The sequence below is a fragment of the Asterias rubens genome, chromosome 3 (genome assembly GCF_902459465.1).
Source record: "Asterias rubens chromosome 3, eAstRub1.3, whole genome shotgun sequence".
In the NCBI taxonomy this organism is placed as follows: domain Eukaryota; kingdom Metazoa; phylum Echinodermata; class Asteroidea; order Forcipulatida; family Asteriidae; genus Asterias; species Asterias rubens.
The window spans coordinates 7,632,459-7,658,780 of record NC_047064.1 but is presented as its reverse complement, the minus strand read 5'-3'; the positions used below and the strand labels follow the sequence as shown (position 1 = coordinate 7,658,780).

The 26,322-nt window shown below is 39.5% G+C and overlaps 2 protein-coding genes across 2 annotated transcripts; both read left to right on the top strand.

Moving 5' to 3' along the window:
• The first annotated feature begins 1,879 nt into the window (after positions 1–1,879).
• LOC117288035 lies at positions 1,880–6,826 on the top strand. The gene is made up of 6 exons (XM_033768717.1): positions 1,880–1,988; positions 2,583–2,820; positions 3,039–3,103; positions 3,984–4,248; positions 4,781–5,309; positions 5,995–6,826. Exons 1-6 carry the CDS (start codon positions 1,880–1,882, stop codon positions 6,049–6,051), a joined length of 1,263 nt encoding a protein of 420 aa, XP_033624608.1. The 3' UTR covers positions 6,052–6,826.
• Positions 6,827–17,192: 10,366 nt separating this feature from the next.
• Positions 17,193–23,112, top strand: LOC117288132 (mucin-5AC-like). Its single transcript, XM_033768836.1, has 5 exons — positions 17,193–17,307; positions 18,086–18,219; positions 19,336–19,636; positions 20,151–20,209; positions 21,339–23,112. The coding sequence occupies exons 1-5, from the start codon at positions 17,216–17,218 to the stop codon at positions 22,160–22,162; spliced, it is 1,410 nt and encodes a 469-aa protein (XP_033624727.1). The 5' UTR covers positions 17,193–17,215; the 3' UTR covers positions 22,163–23,112.
• Positions 23,113–26,322: the final 3,210 nt, after the last annotated feature.

The following is a 26,322-nucleotide window of genomic DNA, read 5'->3' as shown; positions in this document are numbered from 1 at the left end:
GTTTATTAGTTCCAACATGTCAGCTTTTAGTAAGGTTTCTGCGCCAGGAGTGTCACCTTGTGATCGGCATGGCGCATTCTCTAATACTTAGACGAGCCGTGCATGCATAGGGTTAGGGTTGGGACAAGCAAGTGCTTCGATTTTTTCTTGTGATGGGTCATAAAGCCATTTTTATAATAGATTCTGAAAGAGAGAAAGTGCCATTTTGTGCGTAGATTTGAACAAGTTAATGTTTAAATTTTAAACAGTTGCTGCGTCTTATGTATGGTTAGGGTTATACCCTAAACAACCTACGTCACCGTGGTCACGTGGTTATACTGCGCGACGTGCAAGCCCAAGGTTGTGGGTTCGAACCGATTTCCGAAAAACGTGATCTTGTTTAAAATAAATTTATTTCCTCATTTCCTCATGGGTTTGTTGCTGAAGGTCGAGCAAACCAAATGTCAAAAATACAGTACAGTTTCCTTTTATTTTAAAGGGTTGGTACATCAAGTCGTGCATAGAAGTCCACCGACATTAACACTATACTTGGTTCAAGTCCCGTTCTCATGTGAGAGGTCCCTAAGCATATCGCGCCAACTAGTAAACATAATAATAATAATGGACAGTTTTACGGCGTCATTAACACCGTAAATAGTGCATTATTACACCGTCAATTAGGGCTTAATGACGTCGCAATTTATACTTACATGTTGAAAAAGTGTTTTGTTGGCGGAATAATCAGCCATCAGCATAGAAAGAGATGATTAGATATAAACTGCTCTTAACACAATATAACGTACGTATTATATCCGTTTGAACATGGATGGATCACAAACTTGTTGAATTTAACAGTAATGCTTCCGTGTCAACCGGAGTCTACTAGGGTTACTTATTCAGTTGCAGGCATTATGTTTTGCTTTCGGTTTATATGTAGAGTAGAAAAAGAAAAACAAGAAACAAAAAATGTGTAACTTCCTTTAAGTGAGATGAAATCATTGTCATGTTTCCATAACTGGTATTCAATCCTGTTACGATTTTCGGCAGTGATTTTCGGCAGCACATTCTTTGGAAGGACATTGATTGTTCGGAGTTCAGCCGTTGCGCATTGTGTTTACATGACGCTGTTTAACATTAACAGCAGTTTGACACACAAGATGGGAATGTTTTTATGTGGGATCCGTTGTGTTTTGAACTTCAAGTCGTTATCTTGGATACTAGTCTTACCAGCCATTTCATCAGGCTTGAAGGCCCATTCAGTATCAGGCAATCAGGCCATACAGCAAAGGCAACAAAGACAAAGCCGTGTTGGTGATGACCCGTGGGTTGCGCAGGCACTGAATAGTTTCTGCCCTTGGTAAGTCTGAAGAACTGGTCCTCGAGTATTATAAAGAAATGTTTTTTATAAATTGTTGTTTAGTATGAACAGTTACTCGTAACTAAGGGAACGCAAGAGTTTGCGATGGAGTCTTAATCGGCTGTTTAAAACATGCAGGGTCATGGTCGTGTAATAAAGGCCCAAGTCACTCTTTTATTCCCACTCATAACTGACATTTTGTTAAAAAAACATAAACAATGGGAAAATATGTCCAGTGGGTGAATACCGACCAAATGCGCAACAACAATCCTCCGTTCTATTTGGTTTTAATTATTGTTAACATAAAAACTGTGTGCATTCGAAACATTCCCCCCTCGTTTACTACACTCATATTGATCTATCCTTTAGCTAATTCTTCATTTTTAATTTGAATCTTTGTTGCGTGGATTGCACCTTCAGGGCTGAATGTCGCGGCTGGATTGGTTGCACGCGGAATCTACTGCAGTGTACCACCACACCGGCAAACTTCAGAGGTAAGTTGACACTTTTGGGATAAAAGATTATACAATATTCTACATTGAAATGCCAATATTTCTCCAGAAATCGTTAAAGTATCCCTTAAACCCTATTAAGGACAACAATGACATCATAACGACGACGACAGCGACAGCGACAGCATTTAGCCCTGAAGGTGACAATCCACACAACAAAGAGTCAACTTAAAGATGTAGAAACAGCGACAGCGACAGCGACAGCGTCGACGACGACGACGACGAAAACGACAACAATAAGAACAACAACAACATCACTAACAATAACAGCAAATAACATAATCGATAATTACGAAAAACTCAGAAGTGTACAAAAATATAAAAATCACATTAAAATGGTAAACGAACAGGTTATAAACAAGCTTCATAACATTCCCGTCAAAAACAACTTCGCTCAAATACCTGTATAATAGTGACTACTATTAAACCTACTACCATTTTGTTTCATTTAGACGTTGTTTTAAATAGTTGACAATGCAAAAGAACTGTTGAGATGGTGTGCCTTTGGATTATTACAAAACATTTATGTAGTTTAAAAAGTGTATTAATATCAGAATGTGGGATTATCTAAGAAACGCATAATTTGTATAATATTCCAGAAAGCCACAAACTGTGTTTAATTTATATAACGATATAGTGCGCGAGGCTCGTGACGTACCACCTAGACAACTATGGAATATTATTATGAGTATTGATCCAGTAACCGCGAACCGTGTTTATTTTACATAACGTAGTGCTTCAGGCTCGTGATGTATCACAACAACGTCGTATGGACCTCGGTACCTGTTATGGATATTCACCACCTGGCGACCGAGCACCCGACCACTGGTGTAAAGAGGGCCCGAAGAAGGGGCAGTGTGCCTGCTTCAACATGGAGAGCCTCATATTACGTATTGGATATAGAGAGGAGGGGGAAAAGCACCCTCAATACGATGCTCCCATTGGAGATTTATGTGAAAATAGAATTACCAGGTGAGTGGTTTTCTTTCTAAAATGAAGATTATTTATCTATGAGTACTCTTGGTAATTTCATGTAAAGTATGCATTCATTAAGAGCGCCAAACGAGTGGGGACGAAGAAAAGAGAAATGACATTAATTTGCTTGACTTTGAGCCTGTATATACAAAAGACAACTGCTCGAATAATTCCTGTCATTCTCATAATATTACTATGGTCTATGTTCTCCACAGCCGTTGTACTACAACACCACCAACAACATCTACAAAATCAACTGGAGGAGGACCGACGACTAGTGGTGAGTACAGTTTATGTGTCTCCCCTTTTTCCATGTGTCCCTGCCCCCTTCTTTTTCTGAATCACTGATTTGTTATCACTTCTTGTCATCACGGCATCTTAAAAAGACGTGAGCTTTGCTGAATTTCAGTTAACATCTCTTCAATTAATTAGGAAATCGAGTCATATGACTTTAAATAGATTTTAGTTGTGTAAAAAAAAACAATTAATTCGAATACCCTTATCAAGTGCTTTTTTGAAAGATTCGCGAAAAGCTCCGTTACGTAATCACTCATGTTACGTGATAGTTGTATAGCCGCTTTATTGCAGCATGTAGGTATAAACAAAGAAAACTACCAGACATGACTTGAACGCATTGTCATTTTTGACGTGCGCCGTCACCGGCAGAAGTGTTATTAGTTTCTTAAAATCTTGAGGTTTGGCCTGTCTTCTTAATTGATAGTTACGACAAACTCAGAAGTGTAAATGGTAAACAAACAAGTTATAAACATGATTAAATAGCATCCCCGTCAAATTTGCTCAAGTGGCTGTTTAAAGGCTTTGGGTACTCTTTGTGACACAAAACACAAGGTCCACAGATTTACAATAAACTTACACGGTTTGAAGATAATGGTGGTAAAAATGAGTAAAACAAGTCGCTACAAAAAAAAATCGTCTAGTGGTAGTCACTCAAAATAACTGTTATCATAAAAGTATGTGGACCGTACATAACACTTTTCTGGGAAAAGAAGACGATTAGAGCATACTGACCGAAACGTCGAGTTTAAACCAACTGTTCTTTTCAGAACCACCCCAACTCATTAGAGATTATCTGTACACGGTGTTACCGCAAACCTTCGTTATATTTTTTATATAAACAAAAAAATTGTGTGTTCCCGCAGCTTCGTCGCCAGCTACACCCACCACGACACCCGAACCCGCTGTACTAACGTCTTCACAAACGACCTCGCGGTTATTGTCACAAGCAATCACCGTTGTCCCACCACCAAACGAGGGACCAACCTACATTGACCATTGGTACATTTGGCCTCCCCTTGTGGTTGCGATGACTGCGTTGGCATCATGCCTCTTGGTGGCGCTACATCGACGGAGATGCAACGTCACCAGGACGACTTTGACGAGAGTGACGACAACAAGACAAAATGAGTACGTTATGATGCTCTTTTAGAATAAGTCGTTATGATTACAATTAGTATTTGATACTATTATGCGGTGATATGAGAACAGAAGCCTCCATTGTTTGACTAAAATTATTTTATCCCCTCTCGATTAAAAAGTCCGGTTAACCTTTTTTGGAAATTGCCACAGTATGTTTTTAATCATCACTTGGTGCATCCCAACACATGCATACATAACGCATCTTTGAAACAAAATTGTCATTTAAGTGTTAAGAAAACTTGGAAAGAAAAAAAATACCATGAATTTATAGAATTCGGTGCTGCAGATGCCTGAAGCTTTCTCACAATTGGTATTATTCAATTTAGTGTGTGTGTGAAAAATCACCTTTCTGTCTAAAAAAATGTATGCAACTTTAAAGGAGTCGTTTTTAACAGTGTATCATAATAGATCTCGCCAGTGCTGTCTACCAAGTACGTTTTCATGATTATTAACTTGTCGAGTAATAACCACAAGTACACACTACTAACGTGTTTTGGTTTATTTTATATATTGTGGACAGTGTTGAAATGGATGAAGATCGTTATCTAGCTGTGAGCCGACTCACGAAGAAAGTCAGTACAACCCATGATAATGATAATGCCCAGTCAGACAAGAGTGTGGCGGTATACCAGGAACTCGAGACCACCGATCCCGGGGGATACGCCGAACTTCGGCCGTACCAAGAACTGAAAATCAGCAGTGGAAGATCTGCTGAACCTCTGCAGTACGAAGAACCGACGATCAGTAGTGGATCTGCCGACATTTTGCTGTACGAAGAACCGAAGATCAGTAGTGGAGGATCTGCCGACATTCTGCAGTACGAAGAACCGAAGATCAGTAGTGGATCTGTCGACGTTCTGCAGTACGAAGAACCGAAGATAAGTCGTAGAGGATCTGCCGACATTCTGCAGTACGAGGAACCGAAGATGCGCGACAGAGGGTCTGACGACATTCTGCAGTTGGAGCATCCGATTTGGGAACCCATCCGAAGCTATGACCACGCTGAACCATATGCACAGATGGAGTGCTCTGGGTTGACCCCCAAAAAGGTGAATTCGCAAACGATACTTTATACTCCATCACACCGATCTCGTTCTCACTACGTTTTGAAAAATGTAGGCTTGTTGCGGGACGATAGTAATGTGCGCGACGAGGAGGGAGTGAGCGGGGATTGCGACAGTTGAGTGATAGTATAGTATGAATAACAACGTCTTGCAACAGGACTACATTTTTCCCAGAACGTAGTGAGAATGGAGGTGTTAGATTCATTTAATTAAATAAGCATTATATTTTTAATTCATAATTATCGATTATATTACAAACAGCTCTTTTCACAGACTTCAACGCCATGGTTTGCGAAAATGACTTATAATCAAGCAATTCAGTGCACACTAAAACGTGTGCTTGTATCAAAGATGATGCCTCCATACTCGCTGCCTTTTTAAAAAGCTTTTTTTATTGGTTACTTGTTTGTACTGTTTTCATGGAGAATGGAAATAAATGTGAGTTTGAACTGAACAAAAAGGTTAGGGTCTTAGGTTGGCACTAGTAAGTCCAAAAGTTGTTGACCTGAAAAGCTTTCATGAGAAGTACTGCAACTACAAATAGCATAAACCAATTTGATAACTAATTTCTTTCGAATTAATATTGTTATGAGACCTTTTTTCACCCATAAATATCTGAATCCTTCCACATGGACTAACCAAAACTGACATTTACTTTTAACACACACAGAATGTCAACCTAAAGATGATGGGGGAAAGCAACGGGCAACCTAGCCTGAACATCTGACGTTACACTTCGAAGCTCGTGACTTACGCTAGACACCAGCCTTGATCTGTACAAGTGTATCTTTGACCTCTCAGCGGAGGTTTACAGTCAAATCATAATTACATGCTATATGCAACAAACAATCGAACATCATTATACAACCATTATGCACACCGCATGCTGACGACCAAAAGTGCAGCTGACAAACACCACCTCGAACCAATGAAAACAAATGGAAAGCTTACGTCACTGGACGTTTATCCAATGAAATCATTGTATCAAATTAAATCATTTGACCCGTAACATCCGTGCCCGTATTTATCCTAAAGACAGGGGACCAGTCTGAGACAGCGCTTGTATTGAGAGTCAATGGTCTTCGGGACCTGGGGTGCCCAACGAATTATGAACGAGATTGTAATAATGTATATTTGGTTTGCGGTAACACCATATGTGTATCTACTTGCCAGGTAGGGTTGTTCTTAGAGAACTGTCTTGCTTTATTCTACTTCCGCGGAGTAGATAATCGGAGGTTCGGGAGACTTCGGAGGTTCGAGAGATTGTAATAATGAGTGTAGACTAGGAACAAATATGAGCTCATGTAAGTTTATAATTGCGGTAATTAGCTCCAAATGCAGCAAGCAGGTATTACATGTATTTGTGGCTCATTGGAAACTATGCGACTAATCGCTTGTACAATATTTCACATAATTTGATTGGTGACTGGTTTTAGGTACAATGTTTGATGCATATCTCAACACAAATTTACTCAAAACAAATATTATTTGAAAATAAATGTTGTGAATGTTAATTAATTAAAAAAAAAAAATCAAAATTTACCACAACAACAACAACCAACCAGTGTCCGCCTGTAATAGTAAATAAGGATTTATGTACACAGATGATTTAGAGAATAAAGTGGGTTTCGTTTATGACGTAAAGAGTAGATACCTTAATGTTATTGTATTGTCTCTAGCACCACTTCTTATCTTTTAAAAGTATACTACTTAATCAATTTTAAGGGGAGAGTGGTAAAGATTTAGTTATTTCCCCATTTCTATTAATTATCAGTACTTTTAGTTTTATTATTATCTGTAATAATTATTACTTCTTTTTTTTGGGTGGGGGGGGGGGGGGCTGGGCTTCTGCATTGATTGTCGTCCATGATCATTTTTCGGGTAAAATTTCGATAATGATATTCTGTGCTAAAAATTAAAATGGAGTCTTTTGTTATTGTGACATACTGAAATCGCTCCGATTGTTTTTCTTTCTTTTAAACTTTGGTGTAAACTAAACAAAAAACACGACATTGACCTTTATCACGCTGTCACCATCTTTGTCATGTTCCCTGTTTTCGATAGAAGTAACGAATGCTAACATTCATTGCGCAAACATGGCACCAGACTATTATTTCGTCCAGCGTCAGTTTGGTTACAATTGTTTGGAATGGAGTAAAATCAAGATGCGGCCACACTGTGTTAAAGGTCTACACTGGCGGTCTCCATACCTATATTTTGTTCTGGGCCTCAAAGTTCGGAGTCACCAACCGTACACTACTGTTTTACCAGACCTCAAATCAGCACTCAAAACGTTGAACTGGATACCTGACCTAACCGGACCTGGCTTGTATGGAATCCGGACAACAGTAGAACCTGACTATTTTGTGCATGTAAAGTACTGTCGTCTGCGCTGTTTTAAATGTGATTTTTTTTTTAGGGACAAGGACTCAAACTTAGCCTTAGTATCCATCATTTTCGAAATCAGCACCCCCAATTTAGGTAATTTAGATATGTTACCAACTTTGACACAAAAATTCCGCTCACCTTCTTAATTAGAGCCCTCAGGTCTAGACTATTTCTGTAGCCAGGGATCACAACCAAAGATAATAGAGCGCCCTTTAATAATTTGCTCACAACCAACTTGCAATAAAAATTACCGAGACAGTTTCCCCTGTGACTTGATACCCCACCCTCGCATACTTTGAGGAAAAAAAAAACATTTTATGTACCAAAGCGTTGAAACAGCACACAGCGTTGTTTTTATTCTGTCAGGTGTTCTCATGCATCTGGCGCATTCCCCGCATTCTTTACCCAAGACTTTGGTAAAACTTTTATGCAAATCTCCTTGTTATGCAAATGAGTTTTTATTTTTTGCAACGCGCTATTTTCGACAACAACAGGTAGGGATCAAACACGTGAGCAGCGCTGTTCAGTTTATCGTCTGCTCAAACAACACACGTCCATTGTGTCACTACACATTCTAGGAAACATTCAACAGTTTATATCAAGCTTTAGTGAAGAAATTCACACGAATACGGCGCCAGCTAGTTTGGCTCAGAGTGAGTATTAATGGTCGACACTCTGTTCACTGCGTGGGACCATATAGCTCTAAAATAGAGGCCTAGCTTTCTCTCCGAGGCATCTGTAGAAACTACCAGCTCACGGGGGCACAGCTGGGTGCAAAACGCATCCCATGGGGGACCAGAGCTGCTACACAAGGCTCATGGGGGCCAGAGCTTCTATTGCCCGGTCACCGTGGATGGCGGGCCACTGCCGCTGCGTGTATATCCAAGAGGGAATGGAATGTGTGATCGCTACAAAGAACTTTACTGGCCTGGAAGGTAAACACCCAATTATTGCGATGTCCGTTGTCATGATTAAACCATGTTTGTTTAATTATTTAAGGAACATCACACTCAGAATTGGCATTTGCCAACAATCACTTGATAATTTATGTTAATATACCACAAAGAACTGAAACACTCGTAGAAGTTTTAGATCGATCGAGAAAGTAGTAAAAACTGGTTTTAAAATACATTTTGCATGACATTAATAAATAAAAAAATAAAAAATAAAAAAAACACTCACTGAGCGATAAGCTCCAAACGGGAAGTTAATTGTATTCATTTCTCAACTATGACATTTCAGACAGAAATATTTCATGGGATATTTTCTACTATCTTCATCATTAGACCGTGTAAGTTTAATGTAAGTCTGTGATCTTCAAGATTTGTTTGTACCAATTGTATCTTTAACTGTACACGATATCGTAAAGTTAACGTTAACGCGACAGCTGAGTGAAATTTTAATACAATTCAAAAAAAGCTAAAACTTGCTTCATTTCTCTTCTCAATAAAAAACAAACGAACTACTGAATATTTAAGGCAGTGGACACTATTGGTAATTACTCAAAATATTTATTAGCATAACACCTTTCTTGGTGACGAGTAATGGGGAGAGGTTGATGGTATAAAACATTGTGAGAAACGGCTTCTTCTGAAGTGCCATAGTTTTTTAGAAAGAAGTAATTTTCCACGAATTTGATTTTGAGACCTCAGGTTTAGAACTTGAGGTCTTGAAATCAACCATCTAAACGCACACAACTTCGTGTGACAAGGGTGTTTTTTTCTTTCATTATTATCTCGCAAGTTCGATGACCGATTGAGCTCAAATTTTCACAGGTTTGTTATTTTATGCATATGTTGAGATGAGATACACCAACTGTGAAGGCTAGTCTTTGACAAGTACCAATAGTGTCAACTGCCTTTAAAGCCATTGGACCCTTTCGGTACAGATTTACAAATAATTTACAGGGTTTACAGAAGGTAATGGTGAAAGACTTCTCTTGAAATATTAGTCCATGAAATGCTTCACTTTTTGAGAAAACGGTAAAACAATATAAATTCTCGTTAGCGAGAATTACGGATTTGTTATAAACACGTGTCATGACACGGAGAAACGCGCGAAAACAGGAGAGGGTTTTCCCGTTATTTTCTCCCGACTCTGATGTACGATTGAGCCTAAATTTCCACAGGATTGTTATTTTATATATAAGTTGTGATACACGAAGTGTGGGACTTGGACAATACTGTTTACCGAAAGTGTATAATGGCTAGACACTATTGGTGACTGTCAAAGCCCGGTCCTCTCGTTTGGTGTGTCTCATATGCACACAATACGCCTGTGCAAATTTTGAACTCAGACAATTGGTCGTCGAAGTTGTGAGATAACAATGGAAGAAAAACACCCTTGTCACACAACATTGTAAGCTTTCAGATGCTTTAATTCGGGACCTAATTTAATTCCCAGGTCTCAATACAACACAATATACAATACAATATACAATACAATGGGTTTTTATATAGCGCCATTTCATTTAGACCACAGCGCTTTAAACGAACAATAGCAATGCAGATAATACAACAAATGCACAATAAAGCAATAAACATAAGGAAAAAGATTTTTTTTAAGTGCTTTCTTGAAAATAGGCAGTGAAATTGAGGTGCGTATTGTGATGGGAAGATGGTTCCACAGTGGGGCGGCTAAGGAAAATGATTTAGATGCAGCGGATTGAAGAGATTTGCTGCTTAGTTTATTTTCAGCAAGACGGGTTTTGTCTGATGCTGAGCGAAGCCCAGCCCTAGTTTGAATATGAAAAGAAAAACAAGATGAAAGATATGCTGGTGCAAGTCCATTAAAGTATTTATACACATGCACCAATATTTTGAATTGAATGCGCTCTTTCACCAGGAGCCAATGTAGCTTTTTGAGAAAAGGAGTTGCATGATCATGTTTAGAAGCACAAAATATTAGTTTGGCAGCCCAATTCTGAAGATGTTGAAGTCTATTAATTTGAGTTGTGTTAGCTCCAAGTAAAAGTGCGTTGCCATAGTCCAATGTGAAAGAACAAGAGACCTTGTAACACTGCTATATGTGTCAACGTCTAGAAACCTTCTTATACGTGTAATGTTACGCAGATGGTATGACACAGACCTAGACAATGATGTCATTTGTGGAGACATAGACATAAGATTGTCAAAGACAATGCCAAGGTTCCGAACAGTTTTAGTGGGTGTGATAATTTCATCTCCAATTTGCGGTTGAACACTGGGCATGAGGCATTGAAATGAGGTGAGGTTGCAACAAAGAACTTGGTTTTATTGTTGTTCAGTTTCAACATTATTTTCAGTCACCCAGGATTTTAATTCTACAATGCACTTGAGGTCTTAAAATCGACCTCAAATATTTTAGTGGAAAATTACTTCTTTTTCGAAAACTATATTATATGTTGCTTCAGAGGGTGCCGTTTCTCAAAATGTTTCATATTATTATTAACGGGTCTGAGTTTTTGTGCGTACAATTATCTTGAGTTATTACCAATAGTTTCCAGTGCCTTTAAAGCAGAACAACAATTCATGATGTTGGGGTATTTTAAATACTTTGTTGATGTTGGGGGTTGGGGGCACTTTGGTAGTAAGCTCCTTGTTTCGCTCCGTGAATAAATAATAGTCTTACCTCGGCATGAGTTCATAAAGCTTGTAAGCCTAAAACAATAACTTAGCCTAAAACAAAAAATCTTGCTTTTAGCTAAAATGGGATTCTAGTCGATTTCCCCCAAAGTTTATATATTGTTACAACTGTTGCCCCACTCATGTTTCACTTTGCTTAGAAATTTGCTAAGCAGTAGTTTATACCATATAAACATCAGGGCCGGGCTTTTTGGGACTGTGGATGCTGGAGGAGCACATTTGACATTGCATTCATTTAACACAGATTCATAGTCAAATTCTACGTACATGTAAGACTGGTGGCAGCAGACTTACCAGGTAAAAGTATTGTTCTCGGTCATGTGCGCCCTCTATCGGTTGTAATGTAATTGTAGTGATAATGATGGATAATATTTTGTTGTACATCTCGCCTTTTAAAACGATTTGAACGTGGTATAAAACGTTGCCATGATAACAGCTGACCCTGATATTGGTTATGCTTTTTACAACATGACTCTAGAGTTAATAATGGAAAAAGTCAGACAATTAACGGGCCAAAAATGGAGGGTATACGTCATGGGATGGGCATGGTATCGAGTTCTGATTAAAATAAACACGCAAGAGGCAATTTTCTTATATCCGTTCAAAGTCCACTCTTCTAGTAATATTTTGTGTTTACACCACCCCCGCCCTTCAAAAGAAAATGACTAAGTAAATTATAAATAAATAAATAAATAAATGAGTTTAATAACTGAAACCTATTGAAACAGTTCTTATTTTTTTGTCTCTCAGATTTTGTTTACCGAATCTAGCTGACCCATGAAGTTGAAGGTTTCTTTGGAGTGTGTGGTATTGGTTTTCTGACGATGTGGAGTTCTACTAAGGTGTAACACGATCTTGGGGACATCGAATGGTAAGAGAAGATCTAACCCAATTCCCTCCCTATGCATTTGTCTGCAGGAAGCTCAACTCAGTACTTGTAGATGTTGTCAACTTGTTTGGTTTCATGTAGACGAACGTCATGGGCTTTTCCTTGTATGGCATGTTGGGCGTAGCCAGTGATGCCTATTCGTTAGGTTTCGTTCTCGTTTCGTGGACAATTTTCATGAGGAAGTACTCTCAAAATTAAGTTCTGCTTGACATGTTAAAATATGTGTAGAAGTTGTCATGACAATAATATTTCAGTCATATTATGCCCGAAACCGCTTATGTAAGGTGACACTAATCGCAACATGCCAACAGGTTGTTTCATGTATGAAGTTGCACACATTCCATCTTGTTTTGTAAAGTTAACAAAACACAGTTATACAAGTGTTTACTTCCAAGGACCAACTCAACAATTGAGCGATTTTGTTTGAACGTGTAATGTGAATGCCGTGTTCATAGTGTGTGTTTGATTATCATGTAATTATAAATGTAATTTAGAGATAAAAAGCACTTTTTAATTGTTCGTAATTGATCCAAAAGTTACGCCCAAACCTCAAGGTTGTGAAAAACTAAAAAAGACTTCCCTATCTGCCGTTGATGGCGTGCATCAAAACGACAATACTTTGACGTCATGTATGGGAGTTTGCTTTGTTTTATAGCTCCATGCTGCAACAAAGCGGCCATACAAAATGGCGCTTCCACAATGACGTAACATAAGGGATGACATAACAAGGCTGTTTCGCGAATCTTTATGAAAAGCACCCAGAAAAGCATTCAAAATAATCTGTTTTTGGTCTCATACTTGACACCCTTTATTAACATTATATCAACAAAATAAGTTATCACTAGAGGCTATTCTCTTTTCGCGAGGGCGGCGTATCAAAAAATGCAAGCTAAACAACACTGTTATTGAAAAGTTTTGAGGAAGAAACTGCTGCTACTGGTGAAGCCTTGATTGTGAAGAAGGTGTTCTTATCAAAATGCCAAGGTACTTATTTATTTTTATATTTCATTAAAATTGACAAACTTCGTGCCCGAAGGTCAAATTACAAAGTCGATACAATAGTTAAAAATAGATTTGACATACGCAATATTCTTTTAAAAGGCACACCTAAATATAAAAAAATGAAATAGAATAAAAGAAACAAATTGCACCCTTGCCTATAAAAGAAAAACATAAACACATTTTACTAAAGAAAGACATCAAAAGGGAAGTGGCCTAATTAAAAGGTTATACAAGTTAAAATAAAACATGAAATAAAAAAGGAAGCTCACTAACCTCACTGACCACCACACGCAGTAAAACGGCAACTGGTACATGCTAAAGTTGCCAATACAGGCCTAGAGTAAAGATAGTGCAGGTCTGATTTTACATGATTTCATAATGTTGTAAAGACTCACCTTTTTTCATGTTGATTGCTTTGATGCGGGCTAACAATGATCTTGGTGTAACAGCGCCTTATACATTTTAGTTTTTATGTTATGTTATGTTATGTTATGCTATGTTATGTTATGATATGTTATGTTATGTTCAAAATAGTCATGTACAAATTTTTCTCAAAAAATGTTCTGTAAAAGGGAACAAACAAAGCAGTTGTTGACATTGTTGTTGTTGTTTTACAGTGACCGACCGGCTGAAATGCGCTTGGCATTATCAACATATTAGCAGGTAAATGATTTAAGTTCGAAAACACCAAAAACACACAACCAAGTGTGTTTGCTTGCAACCGCGTACCTCCTTTTGTCCCTCTTGTGTTTATACTCTACCCTTTGTTAGCAAAAGCTGCCAGTGGTTTTGTACACGTTTTCCAACTGTGGACTTTCCCGATTCGTAGAATCTATTGTCCTTTTTTTGTTATAGGTTCTCGGTTTGAATGTGTATACCTAATTTTTACCATTACGTTCGAGGACACTTTCTGTTGTTACTGTATTGAAGCATTCGCTATTCATTTTGTACACAATTACTGACTACAGAGGACCCATGGAAACAAAGAGCCGACTAGTGAGGATCTCTCAATAAAAATTTAAACAAATTGTCCTCAAAACGTTGTGAAATCAGCCATATACAGAAAATAATCGATGGGAATTTGGGAAAGAAATAAGAAGATATTTGAGCAAAAAATTTCACCCAACTACATTTTTTTCTTTATCATGTTGATTTGCGTTCAACGAACTTTTTAAGGAGAAATGTTAAAAAAGAGACATTGGCTTGAACTTTGTAGTAATATACAGCATGTGGGCACTTCGAGTGCTTTATAAAAGGAAATGCAGGTAAACACAAGTAGAAATTGATAGTGTTATACTAATAATGTTTTAAAAAAATCATGGTTTTACTTTCAAATTGGCATTGTCACTACCGTGTTTCGAAGTATAGAGTGTAGTAACCATTTCATGGCAAAACAGCCGAAACACTCGAAAATTCTGTTTTCTTGTATGAAAAAGATAATTTCTTTGTAAATTTTTGGTCGTGTTTTTTTCAAGTCAAAGTTTCAATGGCATACTATGTATATGGTTGTGACTATAAATGTCCCGTCTCTGCCCTCTTTTTTTGTACACTTTTATCAATTATGGCAAATCAATCTCTGTTTTGCTTTTCCCCAAAATTGTAACTTTTTAGTTATAGGCTGCTTTGCCATGGAAAGGTCGAACAATGACGTAGCTTTATGACGCATGCGAAAAGAAGTACAAACATTTCAGGGGGGTTCCCCTGTAAATAATAATTGCTGATCTCATTGGCTTGTATTCGTTACACATTACGTTGACGCATCACAAAATGGTGACGCCTAGTAGCACAGTTTAATTAATTCCAAAACCACTGTTTGACCTACCCATCTTTTTGAGGAAGTGCCAACCACCAGCACAGAGGAAATTTGCGCGACATCTTTTTTTCCGGTGGTTGTTGTTATTGGAACCAAACCATGAAGTTGTGTCCATAAACAGGAAAAACCTGTGTGTACGTGTAAGTGAATGGGTGGCAATGATGTGCATTCCAAGAACAATTGTTCAGAAGAAGTCTTTTTGTGTACAACATCACAATTCGGGTAATGTTTATATAGTTGGAATAATCACATCCACGGTTTTGAAGCATCCGATTCATACTGTAATGGTCTATAACTGTGCGGTGTAATTAGTACGCACTGCGTTGTATATGCAGTCAGACATCGAAGCAAAATGGCGTTGTTTTTCTGCATTAGGAACTCTCGTGTTTTGAAGTTCAATTTATGTTCGTGGATGCTACTCTTTATGTTCTTCATGTTGACAGCAATTTCATCGGCCTTGAATGCTCCTTCACTATCAGGCTATAAGGCCATGAAGGGAAGAAGACAAACCAGCGGTGACCCTTGGATTGCACAGTCACTGAATAGTATGTGTGAATGGTAAGTTTGAAGAGTCGATGTTAAATGTGTATCTGGGATAAAGTATGTTAATTTTGTTTTAACCCATACACCAATATGTGTAAGCACTGTATACTCAGTACTTTCCACGGGTCGTGGGTTCGAATCCCGCCCGAGATGCCAGAGAATGTTTTCATAGGACTCGGGAGCAAATAATTATAAGATAGATAGGCACAATTATGAAGTAAAGTGTGGTCAAACCCCAAAAATTGATAGTTTTCTTTTCGTACATCAGGCTTTATAAACATCGTTTTCTTTTTTATGTGTTTAGTGCAACACTCATTTGGGTTTTCTTCTTTATCTAAACTGTTCATTCATCTTTAAATGCAGTGGACACTATTGGTAGTTACTCAAAATAATTATTGCCATTGAACCTTATTTGGTAACGAGTAATGGGGAGAGGTTGATAGTATAACACATTGTGAGAAACAGGTCCCTCTGAAGTGACGTATTAGGTCTAGAAATCGAGCATTTGAAAGCACACAACTTCGTGTGAAAATTGGGTGTTTTTTCTTTTATTATTATCTCGCATCTTCGTCGACCAATTTAGTTCAAATGTTCACAGGTTTGTTATTATATGCATATGTTGAGGTTGAATCTTTGTTATGTGGATTGCTACTTTCAGGGCTGAATTTTGCGACTGGATTGGTTGCAACCAAATGATGAATCCACCGAGTGAATGTCCCTCCACACCGGCAAACTTCAGGGGTAAGTAGACACTTCATTGAGGCATAAACAAACATCTCATCAAAATATAAATCAGATCAAGGCGTTTTACTAAAACAGTGTTACACAGTTTTGAAACAAATAGTTCAAGTGGCAATGCATGTTTCTAAAGAAGAAAAACAATCAACAAATTATACAACCCAAAACAAGCAAATGAACGGAGAAACGAACAAACTACGAAAAAACAAACCCAAACAACACAGACATAAATAAATAAACAAAAAACAAACAAACAAAAACAAACAAATAACAACAACCAGCTTGTAGCGACAGCAATTTAAAATTTTACCCAATTATTTTTCAGAAAAACACATTTTTAATTATAAAAAATTGTTGTAAAGATGGTAACCTAATATATAAAATAATACTGTTGAAAAGGTGAGCCTTCGATCTATACAACAATACAACATTGTATAGAAATGGTATAAGGTAATTATATACATACTGAAATTAAAGAATATTATATGATTCTTGATCCAGTAACCGCGAACTGTGTTTAATTTACATAACGTAGTGCTTATAGCTCGTGATGTATCGCAACAACGTCGTATGGACCTCGGTACCTGTTATGGGTACTCACCTCCTGGCGACCGAGCACCCGACGACTGGTGTAAAGAGGGCCCGAAGAAGGACGAGTGTGCCTGCTTCAACATGGAGAGCCTCATATTACGTATTGGATATGGAGATGAGGGAAAAAAGCACCCTCAATACGATGCTCCCATTGGAGATTTATGTCAAAGTAGAATTACCAGGTGAGTTGTTTTCTTTCTAAATGAAGATTATTACCTGTTATGGGTACTCACCACATGGCGACCCAGCACCCGACTACTGGTGTAAAGAGGGCCCGAGGAAGGATGAGTGTGCCTGCTTCAACATGGAGAGCCTCATATTACGTATTGGATATAAAGAGGAGGGGAAAAACCACCCTCAATACGATGCTCCCATTGGAGATTTATGTGAAAGTAGGTGAGTTGTTATTCTCAATATTATCAATCTATCCAACACTTTTGGTGTTTTCATGTAAAGTATTCATTCATAGAGCTTGAAACGTTGTCTATAATAATTGCCCCGAGTAGGCCTTTTTAGTGATGATGATCATGATGACGATGATGTGTACACACAGTGGTGGCAGTAGTGGAAAACACATTATCTCTATTTAGAGAGACAAACTGCTCAAAATTAATAATTCCGATTGCCTTCACATTATTTATATGGCATGTGCTCCCCACACTGCCGGTGTACTGCATCGGCACCAACACCAACTACAACAGCAACAACAAAGTTCAGTAATAATTGCCCCGAGTAGGCCTTTTTAGTTATGATGATGATGATGACGATGATGTGTACACACCGTGGTGAAAGTAGTAGAAAACACATCATGGTATACATTTGTTTTCGTAAAGAGGAAGGCTAGATAGCCATGAAGGTTAAACCCTCCCCCCAGAAAAAAAAACACAAAAAAAACCTTTCAGAAGGCAACATATACACGAAAAGAGACCAGTGACATGACACGTCTTCTGCCCTCAGTGGCTAAACTCCTTTGCAACATCATCATGGTATTTATTGTAATGCGGTGTAGTATGGCGTCACTTTGATGTGCAACTGTGAGGGAAAAGTGGAGAAGAATAGAAAGAAACGAATAAAGTTGACGTTTGGTCAAATCTGAGCCTCTATTTTAGAGAGACAAACTTCTCAAATAATTCCGATTGCCTTCACATATTTCTATGGTATGTGTTCTTAACAGCACTTGTATTACAGCGGCACCACCACGACCAACAAAAACAGCAACAACAACAACAACAACAACAACAACAACATTACCACCAACCACAAGTGTCACCGGGCCAATGTCTACAGCAGCACGAGAACCGACCGAGGGTGAGTTAAAGTTCTGTGTCCATCCCCCTCCTGACCTTCCCCTCCCTTATTCCCTGTCTACCTCCTTTGCTCTTTATATGTGTCCACTCAATTGGTGCTTACTCTTCTTCTTGATCAGTAATGTTTTAAAAAAGAGGGATGGGGATTCCTACTCGTGATTTTACCGCAGACTCTAAAAAGCAGAATGGACGAAAGGTACAGTTTCATACCAAATCAATGTTGTGTGACGTGGTGGCCGAGCAGTCCATAGCCAATCAAATTCAATTATTATGTTGGCCGCGTTTTGATATCAGAGTGCAATTGCGTGGCAACAGATTCTGCCCCTCCCCTCCCGAGATCTGATATTTTGTCCCCTAAAATTTACTGTTAACAAACTTCTTCTTCTGGTAGCGCCCTCTTTTGAATCTTCGTTAATATCACGAAAATCACGTTAATTTCCCTTATAGGGGGACATCTCCAGCAGACAGATTTCCCTGGGACAGACATTTTCGGCACAGGCTTATCATGCCTCTTCTTTATACCAAGGATATAATGTGGATACGTTACACGTTACTTTTGAGGGCAGAGAGGGCAACAACCACATTTTTTTAGGGGGGGGGGCTGGCTTGAAAAAATACTCCCCTCTTAAACCGTTCCATTAAAGATGATGGTTCCCACGGTTTGTGAAAAATCATTAATAAATCGATGGGGCGAGAGAGAGTGTTTTGGGAGGTGAATGGGTATTGGCTGTATGAGTGGGGTGGGGGTTGGGGTGCAGCATCGGCTTGCTCATCCGGTTCAGTATGAGTGGTAATAATAATGGGAAAAATATTGTAGGTGATCGGGAAGCAATTTTGTTGGTCATCCTCAAGAGTTGTCCAGATGTTTTTTTAAGCATTACCCCTTTTAAATCGATTCAGAACAAAAATGTCCCTAATGAAAACACCACGACAGTGACATTATTGATGTTCAGAAAAAGAAAAAAAAATGCAAGAGGAACGGGTGATTTTGATACTGACTCATATCGTACTTTGAACAACTGTTAACTTCGAGCCATTCACCTCTGTCAGTGAACTATCACCTCTATATAAACGAATCAAACTCATCTTCAATGGAATTCTGACACTCTTTTAACAGTTTCTACTGGCTTACTAACAACGAGTACATTAACACCACCTGCGACCGCCATGACAGTACCTACAGCAATGACAACTACAAACCATTCAGCAACTCGTGTTGTTCCAACAGGTTCGGACAACGTGTCCATAACGGGTGCACCATCAGGAGATACCATGACGAGTACACCGCGAAGTGAGGAAGGATCAATTGGGATAGATCACTTCATTATTTGGCCACCCGTGCTTGTTGCGTTGGTGTTAATATGCCTCTTGGTGGCGCTACTTCGTCGAAGACGTAGGCCAAGGAAAATTTCCACTCGGTGAGTTATTTAATCCACTTTTGTTTGTGGTCGCAGATTTGGTACAAAGGCCTGTATTACATTGTACAAGATTGTGGTCATCAGATCATTACAAATCATTACATCTTAATGACTTGAGACATAAAGGCTGCCACACATTTTAGAAATTCTACAATACCATTATAATGATTTGGGGTTGAACAAAGCCAGATTGAATAGAGCGGGAATCGAACCAATGACCTCCAGCCAAGCATGCCAGTGTCCCAGGGGATTCTGTCCGCTTGAGATGCTGTCCCCCATACGGGAACTTTTAACATGGGCCGGAGAAGGATGGTTCATAGAGGCGGCGCTATCTGAAGATGTTTGTACATAGTTCGCCATATGGCTAGAGTGGACAGAATCACCGGGGAGACAGAATGAGCTATCTAATCCTATGATTACAGGTCCGTTGTAATATCTTTGTTCGGGGTGCCAGTCAGAGGTCATACGTCCTGTTTCTCCAATTAACAGCCAGTTATTGTTATTCCCTTCCTAGAGTCAGTGTTGGATTCTCTGTTGTGAATACTTCTGAATCTCCCACAACACCTCCACCAAGTAAGTATGTCCTTAAATACAATATATATAAATACAATATGTTGAAAATACAACAATTTGATATCATGTTGATTTAAATTGATTCAAATTGCATTGACCAGAGTGGTCCCAATAAATGTTCGATCAAGACCAAGACCATTGTCTTTAAAGCCATTGGACCTTTTCGGTAAACAGTATTGTCCAAGGCCCACACTTTGTGTATCACAACTTCTATATCAAATAACAAACCTGTGAAAATTTAGGCTCAATCGGTCATCGGAGTCGGGAGAAAATAATGGGAAAACCCACCCGTGTATCCGCGCAATTTGCCATGTCATGACATGTGTTTAAAATATATCCGTAATTCTCGCTAACGAGAATTGATATTGTTTTACTGTTTTCCCAAAAAGTAAAGCATTTCATGGAATAATATTTCAATAGAAGTCTTTTACCACTACCTTCTGTAAACACTGTAAGTTATTTGTAAATCTGTGAACTTTTATAACGTTTTCTGTACCGAAAGGGTCCAATGGCTTTAAAGGCAGTGGACACTACTGGTAACCACTCAAAATAATTATTTGGAAGAAAAAAAGTAATGTTGTTTTTGAGAAAGAAGTAATTAACCACGAATTAATGATTTCGAAACCTCATATTATTTAGAACTTGAAGTCTCGAAATCAAGCATATGAAAGCACACAACTTCGTGTGACAAGGGTGTTTTTTCTTTCATTATCTCGCATCTTCGATGACTGATTGAGCTCAAATTGTCACAGGTTCGTTATTTTATACATATGTTGAGATACACCAACTGTGAAGGCTAGTCTTTGACAATTACCAGTAGTGTCCAGTGTCTTTAAGGAAGCTTCTGAAATTACTACTTGCAATTTCAGTAGGGCGCCCCCTCCAAGAGATCAAGAGAGGCTACATATAGCTCTTTGGCTGTTTTCGTTTCCCGTGCGGACATAGCTGCATATAAGGTGGCGTACATCTAAAGATGGCAGTATAATGACATCAATAATCAGTAAGGTCCAATGTATTGTCGTTTAGAGGTTGAAGTACTGACGTCGAATGTCGCTTGTCAATGATCTTCCATTTAGAGGATGTATTTTTATGAAACTTTTTTTTTTACTCGTCCATTTTCTTTTCACAGTCTCAAACCCATCCTACGAGAAACAAGTTTCTGGAAACGAGCTGGAGAGAAGTGGCAATTTCTACTGTCCGCCGCTCGAGACCATCCCGAGAACGCCCAATAGCTGCGGGCGTAGCAGGCCCACCTCCCCCGCACAGGAAGGCGAGAATGCAGCTGCGGTCCTCGGTCATTTCAATGTTGCTTTCACGGAGGGGAACTACGGCATTGTCAACCCAGACCCCGACGACGTCTCGGACGGGAAACTCGCATCGCTGCACCGGTCGATATCACCGAGAGAGGCCCGGTACTCAAGCTGTCCCGAAGACGGTGAGTACACCACTCCGGTGGTTTCGTCGACAGCAAGTAGGGGGTCGTCAAACCAGTCGGCGAGCAGGCCGGTCCAAAGGGTCTCTGCTGACGGCTACGAGGACGCACCCGTCTTCAGCTATGCAACATCGGCTTACGAAACATCCCAGCAGAACTCAAACCACCTGCAGAACTACGCGACAACGGATAACCCACGAGAGCGAAACGCTCGACCGGGAGCTGACCTGCACTACGAGGCCGTCTCCCCGGCCAGTCACTCGCCCAAACCAACCGGTGACAATGTCTACGCGTACGCCACGGCTGTTGTGTACCCGCCCGGTCTGAACACACCGGGCGGGCCTCAGATAGTTAACGGTAATGTATACAACGTACTTCAGACTCCCGTGAATCTGAAAGAAAACGACGGGGAATATTCAATGCTAAAGAGGAGCGTGGGAGGCAGTGACCCAACGAGTCCACATGTACCGATTGTTTCATCAAATGAGTATAATAAAATTGCTATTCCGTTTCAACACTAAGTTATAGGTCAAACTGAGTGTAGCCCGTCGGACGCTCCTCGAAAAACATTGTATCCTAGCTGTAGTCTTAGTTCCGTCCGATTGGACGTAAAACCGTTGTTCCCGTGTGTTGTGTAATGCACGTAAAATAACCCAGTGCACTTGTCGATAAAAGAAGTGGTTCGCCCCGGTGTTCCTAGTTTGATTGGCAGCATATCGCGCCACATCACTTTTGTGAATCATGTTTAATTAAAAAACTATGTTAAATAAGTACGTCTCATAATCCAAAAGTAGTCCCACATACCTTGCAGGAACGTACTGAATAATGACGCGTCTTGAGAGCGTTACTGAGCGACGGATATGCGCGCTGTTAAAGAAGCTGCTAATAATTATTAGCATCATTATTAACCCTACACTCCTTGATGACAACATGACGGCAGTTTTGCACATTTTGACTGTGTAAAGAAGCTCGCCAAAGTGGCTAAGCCCATTGTGAACACACGCTATAGAAGCCTAGTGGTCACGTGACCTTTTCCCTTCTGCCATCATCTTGTTCGTGTTCTTATACTGCAATAGCGATGATTGATGCCGATTATCACCATGCCCAAATAGATACCAGACTATTTCCCTCCATTTGGGGAATATTGATAAAAACTAATCAGAGTTTGAAATGCGTTTACTGCGTAGCGGCAGATTAACTGCAAAAACTAGACTTTATAAGCTTTTAATTTGCCGAATAGGTAATAGAATAATAGAGTTATTAGATCTTAAAATGAGAACCAAAGTTCGCTTAAATTAAAAACATAAACCATCCGCAGAGCCGACAATGATAAAGTTAATAGCGTTAAACCGTCACACAGTAATCACAAGATGATGGATTGTGTCTCGGCAGTTGTTGACATTTTAATTTAATTATAATAATTGTACATCCGAAGTCCTGGGTTAAAGCCATTGGACCCTTTCGGTATAGAAAACAACAGGTCACAGATTTACAAATGCCTTATAGAGTTTACAGGAGGCAATGGTGAAAGACTTCTCTTGACATAATATTATTCCATGAAATGCCTTACTTTTTGAGAAAACAGTAAAACAATATCAATTCTCGATAGCGAGAATTACGGATTTATTTTAAACACATGTCATCCTGACACGGCGAAACGCGCGGATACAATGCGGAAAGGGTCCTATGGCTTTAAGTTACTTGTGATAATTTTGAAGAATAAAAACCCAAATGTACATCCGAAATCGTGTTTTGTTTTGTTACCTGACTGTGATAATTGTAAATGTGAATGCACCTCGGGGAAGTTGAACAAAAAATTAACTTTTAGGCGTCAATGGATTTTAATTTAAAATGGCCACCGAAATCAGGTACTAGCATGTGGGATGCCGAAATAATTGTCTTGTGTTCACTGTTAATAAGGATAAAGAGCAAAATGGCAGTTTATAAAATAAATGTTTTTTAAAACAGTAATTAAAACTACCTACATTCTGTTATTTGAACTATTGTAACGAATATTTTAGTTAATATTGTGACACTATTCCTGGGTGCAACGTTGAATTTACTTTTTAACTTCCGTTCAATCAAAGACGAAACATGCTAATAGTAAATGTTGTCTTCTGTAGTGAATAAATTACCATCAGACATATTTTGCTGTCATTTTTTTCAAAGGTTTTATTTACATGATTGTACATACTGCTGTATAAATAAAAGCTGACTTGCCCACATTTAAACTGATACTTTTAGTGTCATTTCGCCTCATCCCTGCCAAGGTTTTTATACAACTTGGCACAATTTGTACTTGAACCACCTCCCCCTCCCCTTCTTTACATCCCACACCTTCTTTCCGTACTGCTTGTGTGAGCCACCATTATAATATTCTAAAGGATCAGGTAGACTGAACCCCCTTAACACAGGCACTGGTCTTACAGATCCAATGATTTCATTGGATAAACGTGCTGTGACGTAGCTAAACTTGATTGATCCGATGTGATTTAGTGTCGGCTTGCACTTTCGACATTCTGATAATGTTTTTTCCCTTGTTTTCCCTCAAATTTAGGGTTGTTTTATTATCCACTATGCATAAGTTATGTGTTTCTTTTTTTTTCCATTTTTAAGTATGACAACAACTTTGTAGTTCGATGACTCTACACATGCCTGTACTGTAAGTGCCAGTTGTTGTTGAACTAGTACTGCGACGTCACTCTCTTTATGGAAGTGTAGACTATTTTTTACGAATCTACACTTAACTGTATATGTTCGTTATACGAATATACTCAACTGTATATTCGTAGATTCGTTACGTATACTCAACTGCAGGTTCGTTACGAATCTTCAGTTAAAATGTCAAGTTCGTTACAAACTAAAGTGATTAGTTCGACTAATGACTGTCTTTCAAAATTAGAAGATAACATGATGCGCAAAACACAGCTGTGAACATGCAATTTTAATTTCCGACGAATTTTTGTGGGGCAAAGTTATGTCATGGAATAGACTTTAACTGTAGATTCGGCCCGTCCATTCTATCATGAATCTACACATTTTCGTCCATTCTCCTTAACACAATCTCTCTGGGTTTGCAAGCCACGGAGTGTGTTTTGTTTCTCCTCCGGATGTCCGCTTGTTTGGTGTTGACTGGAACCACCATTGTAAATAGTTCTCCGCGTGGTAAATGGCGAATCAAAGAGGAAACAAAAACTATTAACAGACATTAAAAAACATTTCCACGAATTTGTCGCGAAAAAAATGCTGTCATCACGCTGTACTCAATCACATGTCACATCGGGCGGAAAAATGTTTCCTCGATCATTCCACAGGAACCAAGTTCCAATAAGCCATTTGCGTGTTAGGTTTGAATATAGTCTGGTACAATGACGTGCTTGATCACACGTTACCGCTTAAATTTGAATTCCTCAGACGATTGAGACAGTTGCTGTGTCACATTATTAGGGGCAAGTGTTTGCTTAGTTATGTATGTACGAGACGGTGAACACCCATACATGATTCTGAATTGATGTGTTAATAATGGTACCACCAGGGTTTGCTCTCTGGTGACTGCCATATAAAAGCTGACCCGGTGTGGCGGCCTCAGCGCTCCGGCGGTCTCAGACCTCCGGGTGACGTCACCGGAGATTTCGGCACGCAGTAATCACTGTCTCAGATCTCTGGCGTGCCAAGCTCCCCGGGATGACGTAGCATGCTGTCGTTGCGCACCCCTACCGCCACGAATAAATCTTCGAGACCAGTTTTGTTATCGTACGAGTACTTTTCCGAGGGGCAACCCAAAACCCTTTTCTGGCTTTCAGAAGAACCTTCTTTGTAATTCCCACTCCTCAAATAAACGTGGTTACTGTTTTCACAATACTGTCGCATGCGCTCACTCGTTCACCACATCACACGATATGGGCGCTGCCATGACAGCTACGAGAGTAGACTTGTGGACAAGTCGTTTATGGTCCCACGCGGTGAGATAGTCGACTTGCAGCGAACTGCTGGATGCGCAACTACTACGAGCTGCCTGGAGTCGGGCAGCGCAGTAGTTCGCAACCAGCAGTTCGCGTGCGAAGAGCACCGCTGTAACTCGACTATTTCACCGCGTGGGACAATAAACGACTTTTCCCTAAGTCTACTACGAGAGTGTACTCGGCACGGCGCTAAAATCGACTACTTTTGCTTGGTGTGCGCATGCACAGCATGACGTTATACTACCGTATTTGGTAATCTGGAGCTCTGAGACCGCCGGAGCTCCGAGACCGCCACACCGGAACCATTTGACATTAGCAACTGTCTCAGTATAGTCTGGTGAATTCACATTTAAGTAGTAGCTTGTAATCGAGAACGTCATTGTAACAAACATTATTCAAACCCAACGCGCAAGTGGCTTATTGGGAGGGTGGTTTGCATGTCAGGTTGTCAGCGGTTGAGTGTGCCACTATACAATTGCTGCACGCTGTGACGGGGTCCATGGCAATTTGTACACCCGAGGAGGGTGCCATCATTTCCCCTCGAGGGTGTACAAAACCCATGGACCCCAGTCACAGCGTGCAACAATTGTTTTGTTATACCTTTGTAGCATTAATATTCCTCTTCTCGAAGTTCTGTTGTCATCTTCAAACATTATTACGCGGACTATTCATCGTTTAATAAGCAGACGAACAAGAAACAGTTTCCTCGAACTCGCGGT

What these genes read in the sequence shown, in the direction of transcription:
- LOC117288035 (XM_033768717.1), top strand. Translation starts at nt 1,880, where the DNA reads ATGCCAATATTTCTCCAGAAATCGTTAAAGTATCCCTTAAACCCTATT. An exon ending in AGGAGGACCGACGACTAGTG is followed by an intron (nt 3,104 to 3,983) that starts GTGAGTACAGTT and finishes GTGTTCCCGCAG; the next exon opens with CTTCGTCGCCAGCTACACCC. An exon ending in CTGGGTTGACCCCCAAAAAG is followed by an intron (nt 5,310 to 5,994) that starts GTGAATTCGCAA and finishes TAACACACACAG; the next exon opens with AATGTCAACCTAAAGATGAT.
- LOC117288132 (XM_033768836.1), top strand. Translation starts at nt 17,216, where the DNA reads ATGGAGAGCCTCATATTACGTATTGGATATAAAGAGGAGGGGAAAAAC. An exon ending in AGCACGAGAACCGACCGAGG is followed by an intron (nt 18,220 to 19,335) that starts GTGAGTTAAAGT and finishes CTCTTTTAACAG; the next exon opens with TTTCTACTGGCTTACTAACA. An exon ending in CCAAGGAAAATTTCCACTCG is followed by an intron (nt 19,637 to 20,150) that starts GTGAGTTATTTA and finishes TTCCCTTCCTAG; the next exon opens with AGTCAGTGTTGGATTCTCTG.